The following is a 23,009-nucleotide window of genomic DNA, read 5'->3' on the forward strand; positions in this document are numbered from 1 at the left end:
AGTCTGTTTTTTTGCATAGTACTTGATTCGATTTTTAGACTGAAGGTACTAGTTGTATAGATCTGCCACATATAAAGGGGAGAGATTACTTCCACATGGTTCAAGATTTTTTGATATCATAACTCAATAAGCATCTATAATTTTTTTATCTTTTTTAATGTAGGCATTACAAGGAGCCAGTCAAATAATTGCTGAAATCCGAGAGACTCATCTTTGGTGAAGAGAACTATATAATACTGAGACTTTGTTGACTCGAAATTTGCTAGTTACTGCCTACTTGAGTAGAATTTTATTTATGAACTCCTGTGTATTGCAATGGTATGAATCTGCTCATGTGAAGAGACTGGCTATAAACTGAAAATCGTACTCTGTATCACAGAACAAATCGTACATTTAATCCAAATAATAAATGGCTGTTTCTAAAGTTGCCCCGTACATAAAAAATACACATAAAATACATCAAGTCTTTCTTGTGACAGTTTCATTTGAACTTAAAAAGAACTGTTCATGTTCTAGTCGTACAAGCAGTTTGCCTGTGGATAAGATGACCTGTGTAATCTGTGAGCAGTCTTAAAACTGCTGCCATAGTCCTTGGAGAAGAACGCACGAAGACATTTCATACAACTATAATGCATGCACACTATAAACTGGTCTGGCTTTGAAAGGTGTGAGTTGACAAGTTACTCACAGTCACTGTAGTCCACCTATCTTTCGATACCTACTTTTATTGAGCTTCTCTGCAACCTCTGATGTGTTAGTAAGAAAGCTGAAGGAAGGCACAAGAAGATCTGTAACACTGATGGTGATGTGCATGAGGTGTAGCTATTGCAGCCCTTCCACTTCCGGGTCCACGCTGCCCTAGTGCATTAAACATCTAAATTATCTTTGATTCTTTCTTAAACCTGCAAGCATGAATTCTACTTTCCTGCATTAAAAACAACCATCTAGACTTGATTTTCAAATATAATAGTAATTTCAATACATCTTTAAATTAGGTCACTCATAACATGCTCTAAGAGTCACTTGGAGGTGAGACTCAAAACCAGATACTGTGCTGGTCATCGAAGTATACATCTCTATTAGTTGGTAACAGTTACTTTTGCTTCACACCAATGATACATTAGATTACAACAGATAGGAAAATACTGATGGAGCCTTATTATTTAAAGAAAAACATCCGGACAGACACACCTAAAGGCTTTTTACTACTAAAATACATTCAGAGTTTTGGGGTGAGGTTTAGAACATACTCACATTTTATTAAAATTCCCCAGGTGATTCTTGGTATGAATTACATAAAAATTTTAAGATATGGGTCAAAATCCTTAAGGCATCTAGCTCCATCTCTAAAAGATATCAGCAATACAGAATTTACTGAACATGTTAACATTTCTGTTACAACAGTCATGAAGGACTACTGGCAGGAACAATGTGTTGGTAACGTGAGCTTATGGTACCCACGTACTAGCAAACAACGGGCTCAGCAACTGATCTCAAACATAAAAACCAGATTCAATCTTAATGGTACTACTTTGAATCTGTTCATAGTACCTTCTTGATAGAATACATACTACCTAAATGTTCATTAGCACACACTTTAAAATCACTCTGCCATTATTCAATATCAGTACAGCCATCCCTGATTTACTCACTTCAGATACATCAGATGACTACCATCCCAGTCTTTTGAGTTTGTAAGGGGGGAGAAACTTACAGTGTACCATTCCCCAGCATATCAAACATAATTTCAAATTGAAAACGTTACCTTTAAAACTGAGGTGATGGTAATGTACTTGCTGGCACTACACACCTTGTACAAGAAAAGCAGAGGCAAGAAAGGTATGTAAAGTTTCAGAAACCCTTCATTTATTGGCTCAAACTGAGTGAAGCTCTGAAATGTGACGATGATCTCTGACATTTACCACGGACGCCTGTATGTTCTTGCTATGTAAATAAAATTGCCGGTACGAAATGACATTCAAGTTTTGTCAATAAGTCAATTCTTCCTAACTTTGCTCCCAGGGAAAAATTTAGATCTACTAGCTTTTTAACATATAAATCTAATTGGAACATAAGACAGCTATGCTATATGACAAGTTTTACAACTTTTTTCCTGTGCAATCTCACAATTCACAAAGCTACGATTACATCTCCATTTTTACATATTAGGCTAGTGATTTGTTTCAAGTATCCCAGGTAGTAAATGGCTAGAATTTGAACACTAAAGCCATGCTTTGCTGCCTGTAAGGTTTTCAAGAAGGAACCAGATTGTGAACCATTTGTATTTATGTTTCACTTGGTCCTCAGGGAAATAGGGATGATAACTACCTTGATTTTTCACATGTAGAAACAGTTCTGAGAATTGACTTGCCTAATGTATGTACAGCTTAACTAGGTCTTGATTCTAAATCCTTTAAGTGTGACCTGAAGACTTCCCTTACCAGAAGAATTACTTTGATATTCTCATATGATGGGGTATTTGATACTACATTTGCCGCTATTTTCTCTCTAGTTACTTTTCAGTTTATCTCAAGTTGTAATCTGCTTGGGGACAGAAGCTGAAACTTAAGTTTCCAAATTTATAAAATATTGCTACCTTAGTAATCTGGCAAAACAAGGCTGTGAGTAAATTTATACTGAAACACAGGTAAGAGACTGGACAACTGAATTGGAAACTTTCTCAAAAGTACTGGTTTTTGTTCTTTGAAAAGAAACTTTCTACTGTAATTTCTACTCCCAACTAGGGCTTTGTGTAATACTTTTTTCTTAAGGAGAACTGTATTTGCTTCCTAAATGGCAACAAATTCAGAAATCTACAGTTTCCAATACCGTATTTCACATCTCTAATGTGACCACTGCGGATGCTGCTGGTGTTAGTAAGGTCAGGAAGATAGACACTTGGATATAAAAGTATCCAAGAGTCCTTATTCTGCCCTCTTTTTCACTGTTCTTCCTCATCTCTAAAAAGAGCGCAAGAAGGATACAATAGTTATTTCATGAAACAGGATTTTTAAAAGAGATTATCCTTGGCAATCATGGTTTTCTATGGTAGTCCTTAATACCTGCAGATCAGGAAACAAAATACCCCATCATTACACATTAATCAACCTATATAAATAATGAAATTACTCACACTCTGAGGCCTAGAGTATACTCCATTCTCTGTTGTTTGGCTTGTGTGAACGAAAGTATAAGTTCTGGAGCCAACCTTTGGTACATCTTGAGAATGAGATGGATATGTCTGAACCACCAGAAGGATTTTTCATCATAGCTGAAGCCATTTTATAATGTAGAAATTCCTTTTTCCTATTTTAAGTAATGAAAGTCCATTCTTAAGAATATGTTGTCCAACGACTAAAACACTCTCAGGATTTGTTACTTGTCTGTGATTTATACTGACTCCACCTTCTGTTATCATCCGATACCTAAAAATAACAGTGTTTTCGTTAATTAGATAAATCCATCACCACTCACCTCTCCCAATGATATTTCATTTATACTTCAGAGGCTGTCCAACTAAAACCACTTAGCACTGAATTGTTACCTTTATGTTCACTCTAGATTTCTGCCCCCCTTAAATGCTCTTCTAAAGGAGATTTAAGGCACAGTTTCTTATTTAGTAGAGAAAAAGCTGGGATATCCCACAGCTCTATATAGAACTATTCAGTTGGTAGTGATTTAAAAATGAGTAACAAAATCACTTTCTCAAGCCAATTCCCCCCCTCCCCACACTTTGAGTAGGGGCTTACAGAAAAGAAGCCTCCTGACAGAAAAAGGGCAATGCTGCTTTTAATGAGCTTCCATGAGCTACAAGTCACAACTATATATGCTATTACAAAAACCTTTAGAAAACTTGCTTATGAAACTGGAAGAACCTTGGAAATTCTATTCTGAGACTATGCAAATAATAGCACATTTTGTGAAAATGTTAAAAAGCAGAACTTTTTTAGAAAAGTGAAATGGGCTGATTTCAGAAATGGAAAATCAGTAGCTTATCTAATTCCAGTTTAGCAACAATTTTTTGATGGCATATGTAAATAGGTTTTACTCACATTATTTATGGCCCAATTCATTCAATAAACATTCATAGAGCCTTTACTACTGAAAACTAGTGGGGTAATCCAGACAAATAAATAATTACAGTGATTAAATGCTATAAAGCCCCAGGAAAGGTTGCTCTAGGAGCACACTGGGTGGGTGGGGGTTGGAAATTTTCCTTAAAGAAGAGACATGTAAACTGGAGAGTAGCAGTAAATTTCACAAACGGCGAGGAAACATGGGGAGTAGCTAGAAAGCAGTGAACTCTGAGAAGAAAAGAGGTCTAGAGTATGAAAGGCCTTGGAAGTCCTTGTGAAAGGCAAATGTTCATTTTCTCTTAACATGTTACCAAATGAAATAAACAGCTACAACCCATGGTTTTATAAAATTACAGTAAACCATCTTCTGTTTAAGGACAAATTTCTTTCTCGTAGGAAGTGTTATTTTGGGCTATTTGCTACAGTTTACAGATCAATTTCTACATTTTGTTTAAATGTACAAGCCAATCTTACTCAGCTTATACAATGTAAACAAATGTCAGTGTTACTTAAGAACTCTGTCAGAATCAGATATGGTGTCATCTTTAGTGGTACCATTTCCGGTATCAGTAAATAAACCGCTAGAAAAGTTCAGTAACCCCTGTGGTCCCTTAAACAGTCCTTTCCAATGCTGAGGAGAAACTGAGTTAGACTTAAGGAGAGACGGTATAGTAGTACCAGATTTTATAGAAAATTTAAAGGATTTTCGACAATACTCAGTTTTCACTTTATTCTGGGATTAACTTCTGCCAGAAATGAGACCCCATTGAAGCATTATCAGGAAAACACCTTCTGGAAACACATGCTGTGAACTGTAACATTTATTGCCGAATTAACTGTGAATCTAAAAGTTAAATAATCTTACCCTCGGGGACCATCTGGAATGGCATTTGCTTTGCGACATGTATCTAGGACACTTGTTCCTGGGTCGAGAACTAGTTCAGAAAACGAAGCTTCTTTAAACAGCTCTTTTAGCTCTTGATCAGACATGACCTCCAGTGCGTCTATGCTACTATGGTAAAGGGCTTGAGTGCACCTGAAAAACACATTGAGAACCACATCACGTGAGCGCTTATCCAGACACACAGGCTAGTACCCAGTAACCAATTATGGAGTGCCCATTATGTTCCACACTGAAAGGTTTTGAAACAGCAACGTTTATCTTACATAATTTACACTTAATTCAAGGTGATCTTTCTTTCCAACAGAAGCTATTCTACAGTACTTAGGTCAACCACTGACAATTCTTGTTAGTGGTAAATAACAACCCTAATGAATTTTCTCAAGTCTATTAATTACATTAACTTTATCCACTTTCAGTTATTCTAAAAGGCCACCTTTTAGCAGAAGCCAGTCCTTCTTGTCCATGAACAAGCTTTGTAACTTCTGCAGCAAGTCGTTTCTGAGGACCCCGCTTTTCTGGCTCTTTCTCATGCAGCTGCATTATGTGGTCAATCTCTGGAAGGGGCAGAAAAGTGAAGAGCTTCAGGTACCTTTGGGGCAAAAAATACAGTGTTAGGTATATATAAATAACATATCTAATTTTTATCTCTAACTCCCTTACCCTTTAAAAATCATCCTGCCTACTTTTAAATTCATTCATTCATTCATTGAGAGAGAGAAGCATCGCTTCTCGGCCTTTTGGCTAAGATCAAGCGAGAGAGAGAAGCAGGTGGTAGAGGGAGGGAGAGAGAATCCCAACAGGCTTCGCGCTGTCAGCACAGAACCCAACGCGGGGCTCGATCCCATGACCCTGAGATCGTGACCTGAGCCGAAGTGAGGAGACAGATGCTTAACCAACTGAACCACCCAGGTGCCCCTTTAAATTTATTTTTAATTATGAAAAATAAACATGAAGAAAAGTACCCAAAAAAGACACCCGTGCACATACCACCCACACTGAGGATGTTACTATTTTGCCATCTTTGTTCCAGACCTTTCTTTTTGAAAAAGAAAAGTACAGCTCTAGATCCCAGCACTACCATATTCCCCTCCTCGCCCACAGAGAGAAGCTAATCTAAATTTGTGCCCATCCTTCCTAGGGATGTTTTAGTACTTTTATGTATATGTGCCCATAAATAAAAAATTTGTAACTTCCTGACATACTATTTTGTGTATCCTCTTTTTAAAATAAAACACATAGAAAGACATAGAAAAGTATGCAAATCACATAGTTTAATGAATCAGAAAGCAAACATCTACCATCACCTGCCTAGAAATACATCATTGCCTCCACCCACCGAAGCCCAAATTTATCACATCCCCTTCCTCTCCAAATGAACCACTCCTTCGCCTTTCAAAATGATCACTTATTTTTCTTTATACTTTTACCATTTCAGTACCCCTCCGTAAACAGCTTCACTTTGTTTTGCCTGTTTTCAGGCTTTATATAAACGGAATCATACAGAATACATTTTTGTGTTTGGCTTTTCTGGCAGATGATTATGTTCAGTAAGAGGCTCATCCATGTGGTTGTGCGAACAGCTGTCACGTACAGCATTCTGTGCTGTGACTGTTTCCACGATATATTTATTTATTCTGTGTTGTTTCTACTCTTGGACAATTACTGATAATGCTGCTATGAATATTCCCATATATTTCTCTTGGTGCCTGTGTGCACTGATTTCTTTTGGGGACATAGCCAGGAGAGGAACTGCTGGGTCACAGGTTATGTACAAATACAGGTTTAATAAGCAGAGACACGTATTTTTCCTAAGTAGTTCTGTAAGTGTAGCATCGGTACCTGACATTAACCCTCTGACAGCCAAGGCATGCATTTCAAAGCCCTCCACCTCAAATAAACATACTGCCAGCTGCATGGCACAGCTAGCAGCAAGTCAACTAGACAAAGCACCAGACTACTGACACGCATGAAGCTCCTCTTTTAGAAAGCTCTGGGTAACCTACATAACTGGCCGCTTGAGTGACGCTGTTTCTCCCTTCCCACTTCCTAATTTCTGCTGTTTTAAATTTGCCAATAAAGAACTCACAAAGTCCTTAGGCACTTCACCCTTCATCCCAATAATGCAGAGCCCCTGGACCACACTCTCTTCCTCTCTCTCTCCCTGAGACCCCAGAATGCCACGGACCCTCCAGAACTTCTGAGTCATAAATCTTGTTTTTCGAAGTTCTCTGATGGTTGTGGCTGAGGTGCGTCCTGCAATTGTAAGAACCCTTAAGGCAAGTCTAGCCACAAGACGAACTCACAAGAGGCACTCGGGTCAGGGAACCATCTCTAAGTGCAGCCACAAGTAGTCAGCCCAGGTGAGTGTCCCCAGGCATTTCTAACCGCTGGCACCACTATCAATAGTCTGAGAGCCAAACAGTTGGTAGATGGTACAGTCAAGGGGACTGTGTGATGATAGCACTTGTAGTTAACTTACGGGAACGCGTTTAGCTTCAAGTATCTTTTTTTTGTCTTCAAAGTTTATTTTTATTTGTTTTGAGAAAGAGAGAGAGAGAGAACGAGCAAGCAGGGGAGGGGCAGAGAGATACGGAGGCAGAATCCCAAGGAGTCTCTGCGTCATCAGCGTAGACCTTAATGAGGGCTTGAACTCACAAACCATGAGATCCTGACCTGAGCCGAAATCAAGAGTTGGAGCCCAACAGACTGAGCCCCCCATGCACCACCCCCAGCTTCAACCACCTTACTAACTGTGACTGGCTAACCCAGATGGTGACACCATTTGGGAAGGCAGCACCACTTGCTGGAGGTCTACTGCACTCTTCCGTGCTTCTGCATATTGCCTCTGCTGTGTGCTTCCTGTCACTACTACCATAATAATTCACTCTCCAGTGCAAGGTGATTTAGGCTATATGGACTAATGAGATGATAAGACCACTAATTATAAAGGCCTTTACTGACTACTAATGTACATGAGGGTCCTCCCTGCCTTGCGCCAAGGACAGCTAGTGAAGGCAGAGTGAACCCCAAGGCTGTGACTGCTGCCCAAGATGAGGCTTTGGGTTAATGGTACCGAGGAAAGGGTACTCCAGTAGATAAGGAGGAGTGAGAACTCCCCTAGTGACCACTGAGTGGTGGGTCACAGTGGGACTATGTGCCCTAACCCAGATACACGGAACAGCCTTGTAATAGGAAACCAGTGGCACCATGAAAGGAGACATTCACTGAGGCTTGCTGTCCCCACATGGCCGCTACACTCACCATCACTTTGTCTCCCTAACCCCATGGGATATCATAAGTCCAGTCTCCGGTGTGATGTTGCTAAACAATTAATAGACAAACACAAATGTCCTGAACATCTTATGCCAGTGCCTCTTAAGACCCCAGAGGAGGTACATCAGCTCCAAATAAATGCAAAATTTATTTAACAGAGATGAAAGCTTCCTGGGCATTGCTTAGTGCCACCAGGTACCAACATGCCAAGGCTCTGCTATTTGCACCAACAGGAAAGCTAGGGCTTTCCCAAAGGTACCGTGTACACTGCGCTAGTGGAGGCAGATCCCAATCCTGGGGAGGGCAACTGGGACACCCTGGAAAGGAATGCAGCCACTTATGAAGTGGGCTCACAGGGACATTTTCCAGAAACTTTTTCTGGTAACAACACGTAAGATCAACGTAATGAAGAAAATCAGAAAGTAACAATTAAGGCATCAGAAATTATGCCTTAACTGAAATTCTAACCTTAAAGACTTTGTGCAGCAGGAAGGATAGAAGGGAGCTAACTGGCTATTACAGGTTTGTGGCCTGTGATTGAAAACTGTTACTCATGGCTGAACTGCACAACAGGCCAGTCTCTCTGAAGACCCTAAAATCTTTTATTTATTTATTTATTTATTTATTTATTTTTAATTTTTTTTTTTTAAATATTTTTTAAGGTTTATTTATTTTTGAGACAGAGACAGAGCACGAGCGGGGGAGGGGTAGAGAGAGAAGGAGACACAGAATCCAAAGCAGGCTCCGGGCTCTGTCAGCGCAGAGCCCGACGCGGGGCTGGAACCCATGAACCGCGAGATCGTGACCTGAGATGAAGTCGGGCGCTTAACCGACTGAGCCACCCAGGCGCCCCTGAAGACCCTAAAATCTATAATCTTCTCAGAGAACAGTCCAGCTACATGTCTGTTTCCTTTGAGATACCACATCCTGAGCCCCCTAGGCTTTCCTCCCCAAATGGGATAGAACAAAGCAACATGTCTCAGGGGGTGCCCCTAGTACCAAAGGAAAAGCTGACCTGGTTGTTGAGGCCACTGATGAGGATGAGGACGAGTAAAGGAAGATGGAGCCCCCAGAGCCACTGATACCTGTACCTACCCCCCCACCCTGGATATTTACTGCCTGGTGCTGTGCTCATCCTTTCCTCACAGAAATCACTAGAGCTAAGGCTCACAGTGAATGGGAAACATTAGACTAGGCCTGTCTCCTACAGCAAAGTTGGCGTGGTCCCTTATGTTTATCATTTCAATGACCATAGTGACCCAAATGACACCCTCTTCATTTCTAAACCTGACGAGGCCTCAAGTGACCCCGAGTCCAGAGTATTACTCTATAAGGCGCTCCCCCTAACTACAGGGCAGTGCTACTAATTTTAATGGGACTGCTGAAACCATTTGAAAGGTACTGGGGGGCACGGGCATGGTTGCTAGACATGGAGGAGGTTACTATCCAGGTACCCAGACACTTCAGATCTATGCCCTTCTACCCCCGCTGCCCCCTTGAACAAATTTCCCTCAACAAAAAGGGCTCCCAACTCCAATAAATCCTCAACTTAATTTTGCCCTTTATGAAAACACACAGGTTAACTTCTTCTGGGAGTTACAAAATCTCAGTGTTCCTGGCCACTTAGTATCTAGATAGCCAGTCTCTAAACTCTAGATCCTAACACTAGCATTCCCTCATCTATAGCCCCCTTCGGCCATCCACCCTCTTGCCACTCAGCTGCCATCCATCCTGACTTGAACCCAGTCTCTACAACTGCCTCTGACCTCTTCTCTAAAACCCAGGGCTGGCAGCCACCTAAGCCTCTACCGCAGGGAGTTGGTGGCTCCCCAGGACTCATCCCACCTCCCAGAGACAGTGGCCCCTATACCACTCTGGTAGTCCCCTGGGTCAATGAAAATGTCCCTAAGGGGGACTCTGTGAGTGAAACGTTGCAAGAACCACAAAGTACCAAAGACATCACTACAAGCATGAAACCTACAGACATCACAATGACTCTAAACCTGTATCTTTCAATAATAACACTGAATATAAATGGACTAAATGCTCCAACAAAAAGACATAGGGTATCAGAATGGATTAAAAAAAAACAAGACCCATGTATTTGCTGTCTACAAGAGACTCATTTTAGACCTGAGGACACCTTCAGATTGAAAGTGAGGGGATGGAGAACTATCTATCATGCTACTGGAAGTCAAAAGAAAGCTGGAGTAGCCATACTTATATCAGACAAACTAGACTTTAAATTAAAGGCTGTAACAAGAGATGAAGAGGGCATTATATAATAATTACAGGGTCTATCCATCAGGAAGAGCTAACAATTATAAATGTCTATGCACCGAATACGGGAGTCCCCAAATATATAAAACAATCACAAACATAAGCAACCTTATTGATAAGAATGTGGTAATTGCAGGAGACTTTAATACGCCACTTACCACAATGGATAGATCATCTAGACAGAGAATCAATAAAGAAACAAGGGCCCTGAATGATACATTGGATCAGATGGACTTGACAGATATATTTAGAACTCTGCATCCCAAAGCAACAGAATATATTTTTTTCTCTAGTGCACATGGAACATTCTCCAAGAAAGATCACATACTGAGTCACAAAACAGCCCTTAATAAGTATAAAAGAATTGAGATCATACCATGCACACTTTCAGATCACAATGCTATGAAACTTGAAATCAATCACAGGAAAAAGTCTGGAAAACCTCCAAAAACATGGAGGCTAAAGACCATCCTACTAAAGAATGAATGGGTCAACCAGGCAATTAAAGAAATTAAAAGATAAATGGAAACAAATGAAAATGAAAATACAACAATCCAAACCCTTTTGGATGCAGCAAAGGCAGTAGTGAGAGGAAAATACATTGCAATCCAGGCCTACCTCAAGAAACAAGAAAAATCTCAAATACAGAATCTAACAGCACACCTAAAGGAACTAGAAGCAAAACAGCAAAGACACCCCAAACCCAGCAGAAGAAGAGAAATAATAAAGATCAGAGCAGAAATAAACAATTTAGAATCTAAAGAAACAGTAGAGCAGATCAATGAAACCAAGAGTTGGTTTTTTGAGAAAATAAATAAAATTGATAAACCTCTAGCCAGGCTTCTCAAAAAGAAAAGGGAGAGTACCCAAATAGATAAAATCACAAATGAAAATGGAATTATTACAACCAGTCCCTCAGAAATACAAGCAATTATCAGGGAATACTATGAAAAATTATATGCCAACAAACTGGACAACCTGGAAGAAATGGACAAAGACCCTAAGCACCTACAGACTTCCAAAACTCAAACAGGAAGAAACAGAAAATCTGAACAGACCCATAACCAGTGAAGAAATTGAATCAGTTATCAAAAATCTCCCAACAAATACAAGTCCAGGACCAGATGGCTTCCCTGGAGAATTCTACCAGACATTTAAAGCAGAGTTAATACCTATCCTTCTCAAGCTGTTCCAAAAAATAGAAAGGGAAGGAAAACTTCCAGACTCATTCTATGAAGCCAGCATCACTTTGATTCCTAAACCAGACAGAGACCCAGCAAAAAAAGAGAACTACAGGCCAATATCCCTGATGAATATGGATGCAAAAATTCTCAACAAGATACTAGCAAATCAATTCAACAGCATATAAAAATAATCATTCACCATGATCAGATGGGATTCATTCCTGGGCCGCAGGGCTGGTTCAATATTTGCAAATCAATCAATGTGATACATCACATTAATAAAAGAAAAGAACGATAAGATCCTGTCCATCGATGCAGAAAAAGCCTTTAACAAAATTCAGCATCCTTTCTTAATAAAAACCCTCGAGAAAGTCGGGATAGAAGGAACATATTTAACATCATAAAAGCCATTTATGAAAAGCCCACAATGGGGAAAAACTGAGAGCTTTCCACCTGAGATCAGGAACACAACAGGGATGCCCACTCTCACCGCTGTCGTTTAACATAGTGTTGGAAGTTCTAGCATCAGCAATCAGACAACAAAAGGAAATCAAAGGCATCAAAATTGGCAAAGATGAAGTCAAGCTTTCACTTTTTGCAGATCACATGACATTCTACATGGAAAACCCGATAGACTCCACCAAAAGTCTGCTAGAACTGATACATGAATTCAGCAAAATTGCACGATACAACATTAATGTACAGAAATCAGTTGCATTTTTATACACCAATAATGAAGCAACAGAAAGACAAATAAAGAAACTGATCCCATTCACAATTGCACCAAGAAGCATAAAATACCTCGGAATAAACCTAACCAAAGACGTAAAAGATCTGTATACTGAAAACTATAGAAAACTTATGAAGGAAATTGAAGAAGACACAAAGAAATGGAAAAACATTCCGTGCTCATGGGTTTCAAGAATAAATATTGTCAAAATGTCAATACTACCCAAAGCAACCTACACATTCAATGCAATCCCAATCAAAATTGCACCAGCATTCTTCTCGAAGCTAGAACAAGCAATCCTAAAGTCTGTATGGAACCACAAAAGACCCTGATAGCCAAAGTAATTTTGAAGAAGAAAACCAAAGCGGGAAGCATCACAATCCCAGACTTAGCCTCTACTACAAAGCTGTAATCATCAAGACAGTATGGTATTGACACAAAAACAGACACATAGACCAATAGAATAGAGACTCCAGATTTGGACCCACAAATGTGCAGCCAACTATCTTTGACAAAGCAGGAAAGAATATCCAATGGAAAAAAAGAGAGTCTCTTTAACAAATGGTGCTGGGAGAACTGGACAGCAATATGCAGAAGAATGAAACTAGACCACCTTCTGACACCATTCACAAAAATAAATTCAAAATGGATGAAGGAACTGAATGTGAGACAGGAAAGCATCAAAACCCTAGAGGAGAAACAGGAAAAAACCTCTCTGACCTCTGCTGGAACAATTTCTTACTTGGTATATCTCCAAAGGCAAGGGAATTAAAAGCAAAAATGAACTATTGGGACCTCATCAAGATAAAAAGCTTCTGCACTGCAAAGGAAACAATCAACAGAACTAAAAGGCAACTGACAGAATGGGAAAAGATATTTGCAAATGACATATCAGACAAAGGGCTAGTATCCAAAATCTATAAAGACTCACCAAACTCCACACCCGAAAAACAAATAATCCAGTGAAGAAACGGGCAGAAGATATAAATAGACACTTCTCTAAAGAAGACATCCAGATGGCCAACAGGCACATGAAAAGATGTTCAATGTCACTGCTCATCAGGGAAATACAAATCAAAACTACACTGAGATTCTACCTCACGCTGGTCAGAGTGGCTAAAATAGACAAATCAGGAGACTATAGATGCTGGAGAGGATGTGGAGAAACGGGAACCCTCTTGCACGTTGGTGGGAATGCAAACTGGTGCAGCTGCTCTGAAAAACAGTGTGGAGATTCCTCAAAAAATTAAAAATAGAACTGCCCAATCCCAGCAATAGCACTGCTAGGAATTTACCCAATGGATACAGGACTGCTGATTCATAGGGGCACATGTACCCCAATGTTTATAGCACCACTTTCAACAATAGCTAAATTATGGAAAGAGCCTAAATGTCCATCAACTGACAAATGGATAAAAAAGATGTGGTTTATATATACAATGGAATACTACTTGGCAATGAGAAAGAATGAAATCTGGCCATTTGTAGCAACGTGGATGGAACTGGAGAGTGTTATGCTAAGTGAAATAAGTCAGGCAGAGAAAGACAGACACCATATGTTTTCACTCATAAGTGGATCTTGAGAAACATAACAGAAGACGGGGGAAGGGGGAAAAAAGTTATATAGAGGGAAGGAGGCACATCATAAGAGGCTCTTAAATACTGAGAACAAACTGAGGGTTGATGCGGGGTGAGGGGGGGGAAGTGGGTGATGGGCATTGAGGAGGGCACCTGGTGGGATGAGCACTGGGTGTTGTATGGAAACCAATTTGACAATAAATTATATACAATAAATAAATATTTGGTAGAATTAAAAAAAAAATGTCTGATTAGACATCAAGGCCCAAGTCACTGTTATTCCAATCTCTCTAAATTCTTAAAAGAGAATTGCCAGTAAAACAATCAAAGGTGTACAAATCCATTCAGATGTAACTAACTACAGGGGCCATTTACTTCAAATGGCTCCTTCTGGTGGTGGCCTCCTTGGTCCTTTCCCTCCCTACTATAGGCATGGATGCATTGACACAATGCCATGCAACATCGAACAGGCCCAAGTTCTTGGCATTCCTGGTGTAATTTACCACGTGGATGCCAGTGACTCTTCCTCCTGTGGGCAAGATGGTAAACACCCCCTAATACCAATTTAAACAGGTCATTAAAAGCTTATAACCTGTTATTAAAGATACTGAGATGGAGTCTCCTCATTCAATAGTCACATTTGGTTGGTATGTAAGTCAGCCTATAATGAATGGTATCTCACCATTTACCTTCAAAACCTTAATGCTCAGATTTCCCCAATTAAGCTATAATTCCTAGTAATACAGAATTAATTGAGAACACATACCTCTGACACAACAAGCATACTAACATTCACATTATATGGGTTCAAAAAAAAAAAAAAACAGAGAGAAAGGGAGAAAACTTATTTGAAGACATAATAGCCGAAAATTTCCCTAACCTGGGGTAGGAAACAGACATCTGAATCCAGGAAACACAGAGAGCCCCAAATAAGATGAACCCAAAGAAGTCCATATCAAGACACATTGATAATTAAAATGTCAAAAACTAAAAGGACAGAATCTTAACAGTGGGAAGAGAAAAGCAAACAGTGATGTACAAAGCAACTCCCAAAAGGCTATCAACTGATTTTTCAGCAGAAACTGCAGGCTCTAGAGGGAGCACACAGTATATTCAAAATGATGAAAGGAAATAAACTACAACTAAGAATACTCTACCCAGCAAGGTTATCATTCAGAACTGAAGGAGGGGTAAAGAATTCCCCATATAAACAAAAGTTAAAGGTATTCGTCACCACTAAACCAGCATTACAAGAATGTTCAAGGGACTTTTGTAAGTGGGAAAGAAGAGGCCATAACTAAAACTTAGAATAATTATGACAATTTCAATGGTGAAAGCAAATATATAGTAAAGGTACCACATCAATCACAAAGCTATTGCGAAGGTTCAAAGACAAGAGCAGTAAAATCAATTATATCTACAATAATTGGTTAAGCAGTACAAAAAATAAAAACATACAAATACATAAAATGTGGAGGAGGTGAATAAAAATGTAATGCTTTCTAAACATGTTCAGGAGCACCTGGTTGGCTCAGTGAAGCATCCAAGTTCAGCTCAGGTCATGATCTTGTGTTTGTGGGTTTGAGATCCACATTGGGCTCTGTGCTGACAGCTCAGAACCTGGAGCCTGCTTTGGATTCTGTGTCTCCCTCTCTCTGCTCCTCCCCTACTTGTGCTCTGTCTCTCTCAAAAAATTAAAACATTAAAAATAATAGTAAGTGCGTTCAAACTTAAGTGACTATCAACTTAAAACAGACTGCTATATATGTAGGGTGTTAAATATGAACCTCATGGTAACTACAAACCTTTGAAAAGAGAATACATATGGAAAAAAATAAAAAGAATTCAAGCATAACACTAAAGAAAGTTATGAAATCACAAGGGAAGAGAGCAAGAAAGGGACAGAAGAACTACAAAAACAATCAAACAACAAAATGGCAATTAAGTATATAACTATCAATAATTACTTTAATGTTAAGGGTCTATATGCTCCAATCAAAAAACACAGGCTGACTGAATGGATAAAAACCCCAAGACACATCTATGTGCTGTCTACGAGACACTCATTCTGACCTAAAGACACAAAATTAAAACGAAGAGATGAAGACAAGTATTCCATCAAAATGGAAACAAACAAAAAGTCACGGCATTAGTACTTATATCAGACAAAATAGACTTTAAAACAAGGACTATAACAAGAGAAAAGAGCATTAACATAATGATAAAGGATCAATCCAACAAAGATAGAACAATTATAAATTTCTATGTGCCAAAAATGGTAGCACCTAAGTATGTAAAGCAAATATTAATGGACATAAAAGGGAGAAATCAATAATACGATAATAGAATGGGACTTTAACACCCCACTTACATCCAAGGATAGGTCATCCAGGCAGAAAAATCAAGGAACCAGTGCTTCTGAACAACATAATAGACCAGATGGACTTAACAGATACACAGAATATCCCATCCCAACAAAAGAATACACATTCTTGGGGCGCCTGGGTGGCTCAGTCAGTTAAACGTCTGGCTTCGGCTCAGGTGATGATCTCACGGTCTGTGAGCCCCGCGTCAGGCTCTGTGCTGACAGCTCAGAGCCTGGAGCCTGTTTCAGATTCTGTGTCTCCCTCTTTCTCTCTCCTCCCCCGCTCATGCTCTGTCTCACTCTTCTCAAAAATAAATAAACATTAAAAAAAAAAAAAAAGAATACACATTCTTTTCAAGTGCACATGGAACATGGTCTATGATAGGTCATATGTTAAGCCACAAAACAAGTCTCAATAAATTTATGAAAACTGAAATCATATCAAACCTCTTTTAGGTGTGAAACTAGAAATCAATTACAAAAAAAAATTGTGAAAAAACACAAACACGTGGAGGCTGAATAACATGTTACTAAATAACCAATGTGTCAACAAAGAAATCAGAGAGGAAATTTAAAAATACCTGGAAACAAATATAATGGAAGCATGATGTTCCAAAATCTCTGGGACATAGCAAAAACAGTTCTAAGAGCAATACAGACCTCTCTCAAGAAACCAGAAAAATATCAATCTAAGCTTACAACCAAAGGAGTTAGAAAAAGAACAAAGTCAAAAGTTAGCAGAAGCAAAGAAATAATAAAGATCAGAGCAAATAAATGAAAAGCGACTTAAAAAAAAATGAAAAGATAAGTGAAACCAAAACCTGGTTCTTTGAAAAGATAAACAAAACTGATAAACCGTTTGCCAAATTCATCAAGTAAAAAAGAGGACTCAAATACATAAAATCAGCAATGAGAAAAGATACGAATGACACCACAGAAATACAAAGGATTATAAGAGACTACCAAGCTTAGGGGTGCTGGCTGGCTCAGTCAGTAGACCATGCATCTCTCTCTCTCTCTCTCTTTAAATGTTTTCATTTATTTTTGAGAGAGAGAGAGAGAGAGAGAGAGAGAGAGAGAGAGAATGAATGAATGAATGAATGAGTGTGGGAGGGACAGAGAGGGAGACACACAATCTGAAGCAGGCTTTAGGCTCTGAGCTGTCAGCACAGAGCCCAATGTGGGTCTTGAATTTATGAACCACGAGATCATGACCTGAGCTGAAGTCGGATGCTTAACCAACTGAGCCACCCAGGTGGCCCTAAAGCATGCAACTCTTCATCTTAGGGTTGTGGGTTCAAGCCCCACGCTGGGTGTAGAGATTACTTAAAAGACTACCATGCTCAACCAAGGAGGTTAAAGTCTTGTACTGTGAAAACTATAAAACACTGATGAAAGAAACTGAGTATCACACAAACAATGGAAAGATAGTCTATGCTCATATAAAGAATTCATATTATTAAAATGTCCATCCTACGCAAAGCAAACTATAGATTCAATGCTATCCCTCTCAAAATACCAACAGCATTTTTCACAGAACTAGAGCAAATAATCCTCATATGGAACCACAAAAGACCCAGAATCACCAAAATAATCAGGAGAAAGAATAACAAAGCTGGAGGTATCACACTTTCAGATTTCAAAATACATTACAAAGCCAGAGTAATCAAACAGAATGAAATACTGGCAGAAAAATAGACACATAGATCAAGAGAAGAGAATAGAAAGCCCAGAAATAAACCCACACTTATATGGTCAGTGAATCTATGACACTAGGAGGCAAGACAATACAATGGAGAAAAGAAAGTCTCTTCAACAAATGGTGCTAGGAAAGCTGGACAGCTACATGCAAAAGTATGAAACTGGACCACTTTCTTACAACATACATAAAAATAAACTCAAAATGGATTAAAGACCTAAATTTGAGACCTGAAACTATGAAACTCCTAGAAGAAAACATAGGCTGTAATCTGACATGGGCCTTAGCATTTTTTTTCTAGACATTTTCTAGAAATTAGACATTTTGCTAGATATGTCTCCTCAGACAAGGGAAACAAAGTGAAAATAAACTATTGATACTACACCAAAATAGAAAGCTTTCACACAGAGAAGGAAACCATCAACAAAATGACTTACTGACTGGAAGAAGACACTTGCAAACGATAGATCAACAAGATCCAAAAAGAACTCATACAAGTCAACTCCAATAATAATCCAATTTAAAAATTAGCAGAGGACCTGACATTTTTCCAAAGACAAACTGATGGTCCAATATAACAAGATGCTCAACATCACTAATCCTAAGGGAAATGGAAATCAAGACCACAATGAGGGATAGCTAGTACTTTTAGTACATGGAACTGGTATTCTACTCTTAATGGTGGCTTTTGGAGAACTGTAGATCTCAATTTTAATTGTCTAATTTACCAATCTTTTTCTTTGTATCTCACATAAGAATCTTTATCCCAGGTATGAAGAGATTTTCCTATTTATGCTCTGAACACATGATTTAGCTTTCGTTACAGATTATGTTGACAACCTACCTGGCATTGATTTTTGCATACAGTGTGAGGTTAAATTTCATCATTTTCCTCAAATAAGGCATCTAATTATCCAAGTGATATATATTGAAAATATAGTCTTGGGGCACCTGAGTGGCTCAGTCAGTCAAGCGTCTGACTTTTGGCTCAGGTCATGATCTCATCGTTGATGAGTTCGAGCCTGGCGTTGGGTTCTGTACTGACAGCTCAGAGCCTAGAGCCTGCCTCTGATTCTGTGTCTCCCTTTCCTTCTGCCCCTTCCCCGCTCACAGCTGTCTGTCTCTCTCTCAAAAATAAATAAACATTAAAAAAATTAAAAAAAAAAAAAAAGAAAGAAAGAAAAGATGGTCTTATCCCACTGTTCTGCAGCTCCACAGACATTAAGTGACCATAGATGCTGGAGTTTATCTGGATTCTCTAATCTTTCCCATTTGTCTGTCACTTACCCTTACATTTAAGCTTGTGCTTTAAAATCCAAACATTATTATTAGAATTAATAAGAGTTTAGCAGAGTTGCTGGGCACACAGTTAATACACAGAAATTAATTCTATTTTTATACATCACAGCCAAGTAGAAAATGAAATATTCAAAAAGATGTCAGTTCTTGATACATCAAAACTCTAAACTGTATCATCAAATATGTTGAAAACAAACCTGAAGGAAAAAAAATCTTAATTATTGTAGTTCATTATAAAACATTTCTCAGTCTGGAAAAATGATTTTTGGTAAAATTCACCTTTTCTTTGTTGCAGGTACATTTTTATCATCAATTACATTCTTTGAAGGGTTTAAGATAATGTGAATGAATAATAAGATAATGTGATTTTCTCGTTAGAGAAAATCATTTTTAAAAAAGGATCTTCAAAGTGTGTACTACGTTATGGTAAAGAAAAGAAACTTGAGAGATAAGAGTAAAATAAGGTTTAGTCAAGTTGACCATAAAAGGAGTGAAAAAACCAGACTATGCAACTGATAACATCCTAAGTACTTACTAGAGGTATATCAAAACTTGACTCTAAGTTTTTCAGGAGTCACGGTAGTTCTCTGCTTTAACTAACAAAAAACTTGTTTAGAACAGTTAAAATTGCAATGTTCTGTGTCTTAAGTAGAATCTAAGTGAAAACAAAACACAAAAAACTATAAAAGGCACACAAAGATTCAATGGCTAAAATTATACCATGAGCTTAATATACTTAATTGTTCTCAGCACACTATTAAGAACTCACCTTTCTACCAAATCATCCTGCTGCCTGACAAAGAATTGATACAATTCAAATGGAGAGGTCTTATCTCTGTTTAGCCACACAGCATTACCAGCAGACTTTCCCAATTTTGCTCCTGTTGTACTTGTAATTAGAGGAACAGTGATTCCAAATACGTCTTCTCCAGTCAACCTAAGCATAAAGGAAAACTTCATTATGCGCTTCAGTCACAAGTGTTGGTAGGTTTTGCTAATCGTTCTTCAGATTTCATTCTGGTCTCTTGCTCTGAGAAAACTTCCTTTACCTTCTAAATCTGAATGTTCGTCCCTCGTTTTCAGAGCACTCACTGTTTTGGCATTTGTCATTCTCAACTACAATGGAACCAGTGACTCTGGGGGAGTTTCTGTATAACTAGGGCCTCAAAACTTTAAAGGCCCAAGAAAACAAGGAAAGAAAACTGGGTAAGGAGTCAGGTAGAGACACTAAGGATGCTTTAAGGGATTTTAAAAATGAGTAGCACATGGGCTAGGCTAGAACTACAGAGTTCATCTCCCTTAAGAAAATGTCATTAAAATCTACATTATTCGCCAAACATTTGGAGCTGAAAAACAATTTTTTGCGATGCCAACCAAAAACTAATACTAGCTTCATGGAAGGTGCAGCTAAAGCAGAAACTACTCACCGAGGCACAATCCCATTCAAGTATAAACAAAGGAAAGCAGTTTCTCAATTCAGTAACACAGAATCCTGGCTGGTGGTGTATTTCCTGCAGAGTTCTAGAATATGTTCCATACCTAATACCATTAATCCAGCCCGTTAGTTCTCATTATCAGCCTGTCACATCGACACCATTTCATACTCTTAACGGGGAGAAAACCAAAAAGGACTTGACAAGGGCGTCACTACCCAATCCCAATAGTGAATCGTAGGATATTCGGGTGTAAATTATTTGGTCACACGATTTCTCCTGGGTCTAAAGGCGCTTACTTGTGGATAAACTCGTATCCGGACATGATATTGCCCAATTGATCAGATCCACCCAGCTGGACCCGGCATCCATAATGTTGGAACAGATAGTAGAAATCATAAGCCTGGAGCACCTGGTAAAAAAACTCGGCCAAGCTCATGCCCTCGGGACTCTTGAGTCGGGTCTGGACGCTCAACCGGCTCAGGAGCGTCCCCATGCGGAAGTGGCCGCCTACGGCGGATAGGAAGTCCACCAGGTGCTGCTTCTGGTACCAGGCTGAATTATCCAGTACCGTGAAGCTTCCCCAAGGCCGCCCATCCGCGAAGAGCTGCTGGTGATTGGCACCCATGGCCTCGAGGCCTTGGCGCAGGGCGCGCGCATTGCTTCGCACGCGTTCTGCGCCCAGGGCCTCGCGCTCCTTGGTGCGGCCGCTCGGATCTCCCAGGCGCGCGGTGGCACCTCCCACCAGCGCAATCACGTTGTGGCCTGCTCGCTGGAAGTGAAACAGGCCCAGAAGAGCTAGCAGATGCCCCACATGAAGCGAGTCGGCCGTGGGGTCGAAACCGCAGTAGATGGTCTGGGGAAAGTTGCCCGTTCCACGGTCGAAAAGCTCTGGGAGCTCTATCTTCGTACCCCTCTCGGGGAAGAACTCCTTGAACAGACCTCGAGCCTTTTGCACCGCCAGCAGCCCCTGAGCGCCCGAATGGGCCTCACGCAGTCCCAGGAACAAGACTCCTGACGTGCCTGGGCTCCCAAACCACCTGCCCCGGGAAAAGCACCGGAACATGGGGGCCGCCATCTTGACACCGGCACGATGCGAATGCTGGGATTTTGGAGCCCTTGCCACACCCCCAGTGTCAGACTCCCATAATTACTACGGAAATTGCTTCCGTGTTTTTCTGCGCATGCCCGGGGGGGGGGCGAGACGGTCACTTAGCTACGGAGCTTGAGTTCTCAGCAGTCATTGGAGTTCTGACGTAAACGGGGGTTCTCCTTAGCTTGCAGTCTAACTTCGCTAATACTTAATTTCCTCATTCGTACCGCAGGTGTGCCTGTGATAATAGTTCCTACTTCAAAGGGCTGTTGTGAGGACTAAGAATTAAAGCCCTTTGCACCTACGAAGCGCTCTACAAACATCAGAGTTTGTTTAAATTTTAACATGAAATTGTGATGCGCAAATTGGTTTGAATTCTTGGCTCATTGCAAAAACTTGTTCACAGTTGTGATGGGTTAGAAATTTTTTAACTTAAAGGAGAGAGAGAGAGAGAGAGAGGGCGTTGGGACGCAAACAATTTTCAGAGTGATTCCCCAAGTAGATGAGAGCACCAGCTTCTCCAGGAGGTGGCAGTCTTGTCCAAGCTATAGGGAGAGAAAATTCAATACAATAAATGCAGAAAGCCCTGTTTTATTATGTAACAGTTACAGGTAACCAGGTTTAGTATAACTGGAATCAAATAGGTGATCACATTTTCACAGCATGGCGATTGCTATCAGTACTCCTCACCATGGATGGGGTTCTCATTGCCAGTTGGCTGGTATAGAATCCAGCTCCAAAACCCTATTTATTGTTGTTGTTGTTGTTGTAATGATGATTATTATTATTATTATTATTATTATGTGGGCTTTACCTTCAGCGCGGAGCCCAACTGTGGTGCCTGAACTCACATCCGGAGATCAAGACCTGAGCTGAGATCCGAGAGTCTGATGCCTAACCAACTGAGCCTCCCAGGCCCCCCAAAATCCATTTTAGGGTCTTATTTCTAGGACTACTTTCAATACGAACTGTGTAAGGTCGAGTTAGAGATTTGTGTGCAGAAGGATTGTGTATTCTTGGAACAACATCTGTAATGCAGCGGTGGAGGTAGAGGGTGAAGTTTTAATATGAACAGTTTGCAATAGCAGCCTCAAA

At 39.8% G+C, this 23,009-nt stretch overlaps 2 protein-coding genes across 10 annotated transcripts in view; one reads left to right on the forward strand and one right to left on the reverse strand.

The window, feature by feature from the left end:
* DNM1L (dynamin 1 like) overlaps positions 1 to 1,977 on the forward strand; it is a 49,671-nt gene extending 47,694 nt beyond the window's left edge. For all 9 annotated transcript variants that reach the window (XM_060657966.3, XM_060657970.3, XM_060657967.3 and 6 more), the window contains one exon: positions 164 to 1,977. In XM_060657966.3, the coding sequence (XP_060513949.2) occupies positions 164 to 220 (57 nt within the window). In that variant the 3' untranslated portion in view covers positions 221 to 1,977. The remainder of the gene's footprint in view (positions 1 to 163) is intronic.
* YARS2 (tyrosyl-tRNA synthetase 2) lies at positions 1,845 to 22,345 on the reverse strand. The gene is made up of 5 exons (XM_060657976.3): positions 21,121 to 22,345; positions 20,158 to 20,325; positions 5,414 to 5,569; positions 4,942 to 5,112; positions 1,845 to 3,425 (listed from the first exon to the last, which is right to left on the reverse strand). Exons 1-5 carry the CDS (start codon positions 21,897 to 21,899, stop codon positions 3,266 to 3,268), a joined length of 1,434 nt encoding a protein of 477 aa, XP_060513959.1. The 5' UTR covers positions 21,900 to 22,345; the 3' UTR covers positions 1,845 to 3,265.
* Positions 22,346 to 23,009: the final 664 nt, after the last annotated feature.

Source organism: Panthera onca, chromosome B4 (genome assembly GCF_046562875.1).
Source record: "Panthera onca isolate mPanOnc1 chromosome B4, mPanOnc1 haplotype 2, whole genome shotgun sequence".
NCBI lineage: Eukaryota > Metazoa > Chordata > Mammalia > Carnivora > Felidae > Panthera > Panthera onca.

Coding starts and splice junctions, on each gene's coding strand:
- YARS2 (XM_060657976.3), bottom strand. CDS start 21,899: ATGGCGGCCCCCATGTTCCGGTGCTTTTCCCGGGGCAGGTGGTTTGGG. Junction 20,326..21,120: donor GGATACGAGTTTATCCACAA/GTAAGCGCCTTT, acceptor CTTTATGCTTAG/GTTGACTGGAGAAGACGTAT. Junction 3,426..4,941: donor ATTCCAGATGGTCCCCGAGG/GTAAGATTATTT, acceptor TGTTATTTTTAG/GTATCGGATGATAACAGAAG.